The sequence below is a fragment of the Argentina silus genome, assembly GCF_951799395.1.
Source record: "Argentina silus genome assembly, chromosome: 4".
NCBI lineage: Eukaryota > Metazoa > Chordata > Actinopteri > Argentiniformes > Argentinidae > Argentina > Argentina silus.
Window position 1 is genome coordinate 14,113,739 of NC_139658.1, and position 10,718 is coordinate 14,124,456.

A 10,718-nucleotide genomic window follows, 5' to 3' on the forward strand; every position below is an offset into this window, starting at 1 on the left:
TTCAGCAGGACACACATATTTTGAGAGAAAAATTGAAAATTAGAAAACATCTGAAGCAGCAGTGTGAATTATAAGATATTGAAGGACTCAAAGGGATCAATAATGAAGGATCAGACGGTGGATCTTCAGAGTACAAGATGAGGTTTTTATTGACAAGACAGGTGCAGACAAAACAGGCACAAAAGCACCAGACAGGTGCCTGGGAGAAAGTTCTGGATCAGCTATTTGTCAAAGTATAATTCTCCTGTGCATTCACAGTTATACCTTGTTCTACATCAGATTTAGTGTTGCACTGATTGGTCTTTCTTTTGGGAGGAATCAAATTCAGCTTATCATATTCGACCATCGTAAAAAGTTTTGGGTTTCAAATCTGCCGTTTACATCAATTTCTTGCAGGGTATGGAGTTAAGTGCAGATATGAGACCAAATAATGGGCCACTTCTTCTCCCCGTCTTATCTTGCCCTGTGCCAGGCTCTGCGGACCACAAAATCTCAGAGTCCCACGAGATAACATTAAGGAGCAAAACTCTTCTCTAATTCATGCGGCTGTATTCTGTTATCAAAAGTTAACTACATTGTTGAAGCAAAATATGTCAAACAGAGTAATAGTATTCAAATACACCAGTCAGAATCACCAAAGATCCACTTCTATATTCTAGGCCTTTATGTACTTTAAGCGGCTGCCTGGTTATCAAACTCTGAAGTTGACCTATAACCTCTTCTGCCCGACCATTCAAGGGTTCATTCTGACTGTTTGTAACTTTGAGTCTGAATACAATCAATTCTTTCACTCTTCTTACACACAATAACAGCATATCATAAAACTCCCCGTGTGTCTCCCCTAAATGTCCCATTACTAAGAAAACCAAGCCAAAACACCTTATAACACATAATTTCAAACCTCTAGTGTTAATATGTCTCTCTTAAAGGCGCAATCTGAGATTGGGAAGAGTACATACGTTTTGACTTTCAAATTAATGATATATAGCCATTGATTTTTGAAGCTTATAACGTACTAATGCCTCATGAGCTTAGTTCAACTGTCCTACCCCATCAGAACCCAAAATATAAGTTTGTTTTATTCCATTGTTTGTAAACAATGCAATTGTAAACAAACAATGTACAGCTTCAAAACATGGTTAAAACTATAAGTTTTATGTCATGGATGGTTAGTCCTTGCATCCATATCTGGGACTATGAAATTGAGAGTGGCTCCATTTCTCGCATGCCTCAGCTATTTACCCAAAAAGTATTCCAGATTGCACCTCGAAGATCAAATTTGCGCTCATACACTCACACAGTCATTTAAATTAGGAAATTACAGACATGGAAGCTTTTTTTCTTCTTTCACTTCAAAAGTTTGGATTTGAAATCAAACAATTACTATGAGGTTAAAGTAGAGATTCTCAAGCTTTTATTTGATATGTATATATTGGTTTCTCCACTCAGAAATCACACCACTTTTTATGCATTGTCCCCCTATTTCAGGGTACCCAAAAGTAATGGGACAGATCTATCAAATGCCCAAAATAAGCTCTCATGTCCAGTATTTGGTTGACAAGTCTGTGACCCATTGACCCCACCAGACGCTGGGTATCTTCTCTGGTGATGCTCTGCCAGGCCTGTACTGCAGCCATCACCAGTTGTTGTTTGTTTTGAGGTATTTCTTTGCCTTAAAATCTTATCATCAGGAAATGAAATGCACGTTCAATTGAATTGAAATCTGAAGACTGACTTGGCCAGTCAAGACCTTTTCACTTTTTGGCTCTGAAAAACTCCCTAGTTGCTACTGCAGTTTGTTTTGGGTCATTGTCTTACTGTATGATGAAGCAAGAGCCAATGAATTTGGAGGCATTTGCTTGCACTCGAGCAGACAAGATGTTTCTGTAAATTTCAGAAAACATTCTGCTGCTGCCGTCAGCAGTTACAATCATCAATTAAGACAAGTTAGTAAGTTCTAGTGGCAGCTATACATGCCCAAACCTAACACCCCCTGCACCATGTTTCACAGATGAGGTGGTATACTGTAACTCTTATTATATATATATATAAAGATAATTTTTTCTCCAAACTTTCCTCTTGCAATCACTCTATATTCATCTTATCTGTCCACAATGCCTTTTTTTCTTAATTATGGTGAGCATTCTTCGGTCTCTTTGGTTCTCATGTTGACAGACACCAATAGCAAACTCCAAAGGCAAATTCAAAGCCTAGACATTGACAGCTCTCTTACGCCTGCATTCATGACGTGACAGAACACACCTGACTTACCTCACCCTAACCCCCCAAAAAGGCATTGACAAAGTTAAAATAGGGGGACTATGCATGAAAAGTTTTGTAATTTCTGAATGTTGAAACCAATGTGTACAGAAATACCATCAAATAAATGCTGACAATCTCTACTTTAACATCATGGTAATTGTTTAATTTACAATCCAAAGTGTAGAACCAAAAGAAGAAAAAACGCTTCACTGTCCCATTACTTAAGCAGGGCACTGTGTTTGAAAAGAAATGGATTCATGTTTGCAAAATATAAATTGTTGGAGGTACTATACTTCAGAGAGAAACAACTGTGAAACCGTTTTAAACAAACCATCACCTAAATAAGTAGTTCAAGGACACTGTGGAGTTTACCTCATAGGGTTTTCCCCAACTGAAAACCAGAGTATCTTTGCCAAAGGCAAAGTTCAAAACCAATAGCCCTAAAGATGGGATTCATATTATTCAAGCTGTATATAGCGATTAATATATATCTTTTATAATTGGTATTTTATAAGTGCATATCTTGACCAACGGACTCAAAAAAAGAACAGCAGATTGTCATGTGAACACATGACTGCCAAGGTGTAATTAAAGTTGTGCACAATAACAAAACATACAAAGGAGTGCAGAAATGTTTTACGGAAGAGAAGGAGTTGAGAAACATACAGAAAAATACATTTTAATAAGCCTTTTCTGTTGGGTTGCTTCAGAGATGGGGCATTGGGTTTTCTGAAGGTACAACATGCCATTGTCTCTTCAGGAGGCTGACAGGGAGCGAAAGGTTGTCGGTTCCATTTTTTTTTCATATTCCTCCCAAACACAAACACACCACGCTAAACCATTTTAAAATCTTATTTTCCACCTGTAGCAGGTACTGTGTAACAGCAGCTAGTTGGCAGCCCAGGCCTCCAAATCCTTCATATCGTCGTCTTCCTCCTCCTTCTTTGCTGTAATAATGAACCACATTAATAGAAAGTATTAGTAACAATGAAAATGATGACGATGATGATAGACATTATCTGAATAGAAATGAGCTAGCATTAATTGCTAAAATTACAGAACATTGTTGGGTGTTACTCTGGTCAGAGTTTTGATGTTAAAGGAATAGTTCACCGAAATTACATTTGTTGGATGGTTCCTTACTTACCAGCCTATCGGCATTGCAACAGTACTGTTAGCGTTAGTGTTTTAATCAATCAAACTTAATTTGTATGCCACATTTCATACATGAATATTCACTTCACAATAAATGATATAAAAACAAAAGGAAGATAATAAAAATGAAGGGAGTTCATCAAAGCATTACAGCAATAAAATGTAAATAAAAAAAATAAAAAGATTTCTATGAGCTCTTGACCTAGTAACTCTGAGCAGCTAAAAGCTTGCTAAATGTGGTAACCATGACATATCCATTACCTGGTCGTGCAGGTAAGGATGTAGTGGGCACGTTTGGCAGCGGTACATTCTCTGAGCCTCCTATTTCCAGCAGGTTTTTGTCTAGTTCCTCTTGTTCCAGCTCTTCCAATTCTGCGATGAGTTCGTCCTAGACACACACAGAAAATCAGGCAGAGGGGGTTAGGGACAAGGACACGGTCATTTTAAAACAACAACTACATAGTATTGCAATGTGATTCAATATGGGAACCATCCTTGCAACTCCACTTTAACTTACCTCATCAAAATCTTCTCCGAAGCCTACAGGTTTGGAAATAGCGTCCGAGATTTCTTGTGCAACCTCCTGCTGCTCCGTGATATCTTGCATTAAGTCGTCCACTTTGTCTATGTCCCTGTGGGCAAAACCAAAAAGACGATTCAATTCAAGAATCACACTATTCTGGAAGGCTGTCTTATGACTATACTTTAAGATAAGTAAAAAAAGAAAAAAAAGAAAAGGCTACTCAAAATGTCTGTTTAGCTAATTTCACTGAGTTTCTGAAGGAGAGATCTTTACATGTTTTCATGGGCTGCTTTCATAGCCTTGGCGGCGAAACCCATGTTCTTCAGCACTTCGGTGTTGGTGTTGGCATTCTCTAGCGCCTCCCTCTGGAACTCGATGGTTGACAGCGTGCCGTCGATTTGCGCCAACTGCTGCTCATAGCGCTTCTTACGTTTCAAGGCCTGCAGAGCAGCTGGATGTAGGGAGAGGAAGACAATGAGTGTGATTGTGACTAGGAATGATAAATGCACCTGTCAATTTTTAATTTAAAAAAAAATATGACTCGATTGGGGCCTATTCCATTTTTTCCTCGTTTTTCTTTTTTTGTTATCATTTATCATTTTGAATTCAGGAGAAGACAAAGGGGAAATAGGCTAGTCTTACAATAAGCAGCCTTCAACAAGCTTACATGTTCTTAAAGCCACAATCTACTATCGGTGAAACAGGGAAGTGGTTGACCCACCACTTGGGGTAAACAACACTGAAAACTACCTTTTTGTAAAAGTAACAAAGGGACAGTTTAGCAACACAAGCACCCACTACTACGTTGTGAAAACCTATGCACGTTATGCCAATTCGTAATTGCAGTTGGCATATTGTCAGCTGTCTGTCAGCCCTTGACACATTGTTATTGTGAGTGAAATTCGAAGGGATCAGTTGAGCGCAGTCATCTCAAGCACCATCTCTTTGATGTCTGGTCCTGGATGCTAAAAGGTGCAGATAGATATGTAACTAACAAAGCAGACAAGATTAATTACTTGATATCTAAGAGAGGCATGTCTGTTCAACAATATACATTGCCTTGAGTAAGTAATGGGACAGTGAAGCATTTTTTTTAAACACTTTTTATACTTAGTCCCTATTTCAGGGCACAAAAAGTATAACAAACTATACAACTCTATGGACTACTTCTAACAATTCCAACTGAACATTTAAAAAATGTTTTATATACATTTATTCTAAGAACTGTGCTGCTTCAAAGATCAGTAAAGGAATGACCCTAAAATCTCCCTGGGTTTTTTCTATTTTTTTTATGAAACCACGTTTGCTCAAAAACTCTTAAATATCTACTCCACATTAAGATTCAAATATGTCTGCAGAAAGAGTTGGGTGTTAGCTCTAATATGATACCTTGAGTTTGAAAATATCTCTTTTGGTTGTTGAGCTACAGTGAGTGAAGCCGATTTACATCCGGTAACAGAATGCCTGTGTGTCCCCTACAGAAATGCATAATTTCTGGATTTGATTGTGCACATGATGATATAGCTAAAAGAGGGAAACAACGGTAGAAATATACAAGAGACACTCTCATTAAAGTAATAATGTATTATTTTATGAACTTATATAACATTAAAAAGGGAAATTGATTAAAAACTGAACACAAGAAACATAAATCTGCCTTAGAAACTTGTGATGGTGAACTTGTGATTTAAAATCAATGATATTTGTGGTTCTCAGTGTCTTTTTCTTTATTATACCAAAATAAAATAGCGCACACTTTTGGTAGCAAAAAAACTGATTTGGAAAAAACAAAATGCAAGTAGGCCTACGTCATGTGCAGACACACACAGACACACCCAAACCTGCTCCTAGTTTGCCTCAGATAGCGGTGATACTGGTGAAACTGGTATGGGAAGGATCCTAAGAAACTGTCTTACGGACACCACATCATGAGTCAGTGCGCTCTTTAATGACAAAGATAAATTCCTTGGTGTGCTTTTTATAGAAGTGTGCAACATGTAGGTCAACATTCTCAATGGAAGTTACTTGTGTTTGTATGCGTGTGATTTGCTGGATTTCCCCACTGTACTCAAAAACAAAGAAGTGTCTTTATTGGAGCATGATATGAGGATGTTGATGCAGTGCTTGGTGAGGATGTTGATGCAGTGCTTGGTGAGGATGTTGATGTAGTGGTTTGTAACTACTACTGCATGATTACCCACTGTTTTTTGGCTGTCCCTGTGACAGAACCATTTTAAGTTCCATGTAGAACCCTCTGTGAAAAGGGTTCTGTTGTTGAATTGGTAACAGAATGACCAGCTATAATCACTGATTTATTCATAAAGTAAATCAATATCAGTAAAAACACAACAAGTATTTAGTAGGTCTGCCTATACTTCTTACTTTTGTTAACTTTCATTATCCTCGCTCCTCCTCCTGAGGCAGAGAAATCTGAAAATATCACTTAAGGTGTGGGTTTTTGGTAACAGAATTGCCCGGAGACTTGGCAATGATTTTGAAACCAAACCTAAAAACAAAATATAACTGTTCATATTAGTTGACCGGGGTCTATACTTGAATATTAATCAGGTTTGAGGTTTTCCTAACACCTTTAAAAACTTTTTCTGGTAGATGTTTTCTTAGATGCTATTCCATATGTTTGACGAGAAGTCAAAGCCTTTACTTATCCCTATTCTTAGGCTGGAAGATGGTTGATACATTTATTTCGGACTTAATTCCCCCTAAATATAGACTCTTAGCTTTCATTTGGCACCCAATTTGATATGCTGTGATGAATTTCACATTTCCTCATGGGTCCTTTTACACAGAACTGCCCACCTGCATTTAATTACCTAATGATAAGATTTTAGGCAAAAAGACAACAACTGAAGATGGCTGTAGTACAGGCCTGGCAGAGCATCACCAGAGAATATACCCAGCGTCTGGTGGGGTCAATGGGTCGCAGACTAATTTGGACATCATATGAATCTGTCCCATTACTTTTCGTGCCCTGAAATAGGGGGACTATGTATAAAAAGTGTTGTAATTTCTGAAAGGTGAAACCAACATGTACAAATAACCTTAAATAAAAGCTGATAATCTATACTTTAACCTCATAGTAATTGTTTCAATTCAAATCCAAACTTTTGGAGTACAGAGCCAAAAGAAGAAAAAATGCTTCACTGTCCCATTACTTACTCTGCAGAGCACTATAGGCTATTTCTACCTCAATATCCCACAACATTGTGGCTGTTTTCCTCTTATGCAAGTTAATGTTTGACAAAAATATAAATATTGTTTAGTCTTATCAATGGAGATAAAAGTTGAGAACCCTTTTCATAAGAGGAGGGAACATGTGGACTTTACATCATAGGACAAAGGCCTCAATGGGACAGGACAAGCTGCTGTGTTGACTATTTCTTATATGACACTAAAACATCTGAATGAATACACAACCAATCACAACCAATGGGCTAGAACAAATGCAGGTTACGTTGTGGCTCTCTAGGACTGGAGTTGCATACCCCTTGATTAGGGTATGTGTAAGGAACACAAACAAAACTTTGTTTGCTCAGATGTTTCACTTTAGGAGCAACGTTGCTCCTTGGGAAATGACTTAGCCAGGGCTGATGAGTCATTTTATATCCCCAGACTGATATTCCCCTAATAAACCAGAACTGTTCCATTCACTTCTAATGTCATGCAGCTGATCTGAAGTAGCCTTAAGATGTTAAGGTGCCTTAAGATGCTATGTAAGCAATGACCCTTGTTTGCATTACAGGGGTTAGACTAACTTTGATCACAGCTTTACCAGCCCAGCAGGTAAACTTAAGTCAATACCAATCACAACTCCACTTCGTACGCAAACTCAGGAGGCTGGACACCAATCCAGTCCTCCAGGCCTTCTACAGGTGCTTCATAGAGTCCATACTAACATTCAGCACAGCATCTTGGTTTAATTCTCTCACCATAATGAACCAGAGCCGGCTGGAGAAAGTAGTGAGATTAAGTGGCAGGATAGTGGGCATTAAGCTGCGCAGCCTCTGAGACCTATACCAAGAGCATGTGCACAAAAAGGGCAAAGGCATAATATCACACCCAACCCACCCACTTTTTAACCAGTACACCTTCCCACGATCTCGCCTCAGCATATGGTCTCTGCCCATGATGAGAACCAAGCAAGGACTCGTTAGGACTGATTAGTGTCAGCATTTATAAGGATATATGGCTGCACTCTGTCCTTAGACAGAGGCTCCCTGCCTTATTACAACCTCTCTGGTATCGTTTATGAACTCATAAATTAACTTCATTATAGTGGGTTGATGTTGTGTAACTTGTAGCTTGTGTGTGTGTGTGATGTAACGTACTGGCATATGATTCGTATGTTCCTGTATATACTGGACACTACAAACGAAGTTCCTTCAGGCAAAACATATTCTAATCTAATCTATTGCCTCACCCTGTCAGCTAGCGTCGTTACCTATGATGGCCTTCTGGCCTAGCTACCGTACTGTTAGCATCGGCTAGTGAGTTAGCATGCAACACCATCAACTTCCTTCTTCCTGTTCGCTAACGTACCGAAACCAAGACGACATTTCTGACATGTCTCACCTCGTTTGTTTTTTGTGCCATTCCTCTTCGCAACAAGAAGCTCCTGGTCAATCTTTTTCTCCAGAAACTCCTGTTTCTTCGTCAACATTTCCTCTGTGTCTCGAAGTCGCTGGATAGCCTCCTGAGGGCTGGCCGGTTTCCCCCCCTTACCCCCAGTTCCAAATAACTTTACAAACAAAGACATTTTTTGCGCTAAATAATAGCGATACTTGACAATACCAACTCTATAGGGTTTTACAGAAATAAACAAATGTTAAAAAAAACGATTCGCTTATCCCTTCTCTTGATGTCACTCGTCAAACTAACGACTAACGAAGCTGCTTCTTGTGTTGTTGATTATTTCTTCTTCCTCGTTCCAACCAGGCCTCGTGATGTCAGAACGTCATGAGGTCGTGAGTCACGCAATGACGTAATGAAACGAGCTACGGGCGGGACACATCCATTTACGACTTGTTGTTCTCTGACGTCATGACAACAGGAACGTAACCGTGAGCTTGGCAGGATTTTCAGAAGATTAAGTGACGTGAACAGTTAGCAGCAATGCTTTTCTCAGCTGTTGAAGATATCGCTTTTCGTGCATGAGATGCGTTTTGAGTTGTGAACGTGTACAACGTTAGCCATGACCTGCGGGCGTTCATGTTGTTTGGACTTTTCGACCTCAAACTACGTGAATGCTCCGAACTCGGAGTTCGGAGATCACAGGTGGGAATTTCGAGTTGGTCATGAATGCACCATAGAACAACAGCCCATGGCAATGTCATATCGCTTTAATTGATAATGGTATAATTATTTTAATAATTACTTTGGCTGCCATGTTCAATTTGGGGGCAGGGGTGTCCCACCAGCTTAATTGAAAGAGTAGGGGCTAAAGATGATAAAACTACTGAGAAAATGTTCAAACGAAATGGCAGTTTTTCCTTGGCTGGGACGTGTCTATTACACATGTGATTGAGCCAAACAAGGGAATAATAAAGAAGTAGAATGGAAAAGGTGGCATTAATCATTTTAATTTTACAGTGCAAATGTTCATGTTTTGGAATAACTATTTTATAAGAGGTGCCAGTACAGCAGTAGAGCATATTAGGTGCCGGTACTGTACACGCCGCCCAACTCAAGCACTGGAATAAGGTGAGGACAGGGTTCTAATCATTCACAAAATCAGCAGTGAAGGATCAGCAAATGTAGAGGATGACTGATTGTGAAAAAACATCCACTAGATGGCGAAATGTGATCACTATATCTCTGCCTCTGTTCAAGCCAATTGACAACACAAAGGGACAGATTTTCAGATTTTGCATAAGGTGCAAAAAATATCAATCAATCAAGTTTATTTTATAGTGCTTTTTACATAGAGAAATGGCACAAAGTGCTTCACAACAAAAATAATACTAAACAATATAAACAATACAAACAATATGATTTAGCACCAAATAATAGACCCCCAGGAATAAACCAAGGAAAAAATTCCCCACAGGGGAGAAAAATATAGGGCACAGTGGCAAGGAAAAAGGGGGAGTCTGGTCTTTTTTTTTCTTCTTTTTTTTCCCCCAAACAGAATTAAAAGGGGATAACAACAAAATATGGGAATTTGTTATTGTTCCTAAAACTCTCCTGACTCAGTGAAAGACTCTCACCTTCAGCGACAACCGTAAACATGCAGATAACTGGAACTTCATCATAAGGTTACATGCCCTCCTTGCGACTGCATCGTTAGATATGGCTTTGCAAAAAGTTGCAAGTCGCAGACTATAAAAAACATTCCATCACAACAATCATGGTATATTTTGGGTTTAACAGATTATGAGATTTTACATTTGAAAAATGTCATGATTTCACAGTTTTTTCTTTTCTGAGCTCTCTGTCGAAATATAAGGAAATTCAGTTTGTGAGCTTCCTGGGCATAATCGTGCTAACTATTTGTATAATGACACCCCAAACCCATGAAAAAGTTTATTTAGACGTAAAAATTAAAGTGAATGTCAAAAGTGGCCCACAGTAATCTATTTGTAGTGAGGGTCAATGGGGAAACTCGACTTCAGTACCCCAGTAGACGGGCGTGGCTTCAGATTTTAAATCTTCCAGGATCAGTCTCTGTGTGCTTCAGATTAGACATGTATTTCCTCATATTTCGACAGAGAGCTCAGAAAAGCTAACATTTTGAAAACCATGGTAGACTAAGCTATATGAT

General features: G+C 38.8%; 1 protein-coding gene across 1 annotated transcript; it reads right to left on the reverse strand.

Annotated features, from left to right (window-relative positions):
* Positions 1 to 124: 124 nt before the first annotated feature.
* On the reverse strand, positions 125 to 8,884 carry chmp4ba (charged multivesicular body protein 4Ba). Its single transcript, XM_083668982.1, has 5 exons — positions 8,531 to 8,884; positions 4,214 to 4,391; positions 3,935 to 4,049; positions 3,679 to 3,805; positions 125 to 3,209 (listed from the first exon to the last, which is right to left on the reverse strand). The coding sequence occupies exons 1-5, from the start codon at positions 8,712 to 8,714 to the stop codon at positions 3,151 to 3,153; spliced, it is 663 nt and encodes a 220-aa protein (XP_083525108.1). The 5' UTR covers positions 8,715 to 8,884; the 3' UTR covers positions 125 to 3,150.
* Between the last annotated feature and the right edge of the window lie 1,834 nt (positions 8,885 to 10,718).

Bases quoted from the DNA above. Each gene is read 5' to 3' on its own strand.
- chmp4ba (XM_083668982.1), bottom strand. From the start codon at position 8,714: ATGTCTTTGTTTGTAAAGTTATTTGGAACTGGGGGTAAGGGGGGGAAA. The intron at 4,392-8,530 runs GTGAGACATGTC...CCCTACATCCAG, and splicing joins TGGCACAAAAAACAAACGAG to CTGCTCTGCAGGCCTTGAAA. The intron at 3,210-3,678 runs GTAATGGATATG...TCATTATTACAG, and splicing joins ATCCTTACCTGCACGACCAG to CAAAGAAGGAGGAGGAAGAC.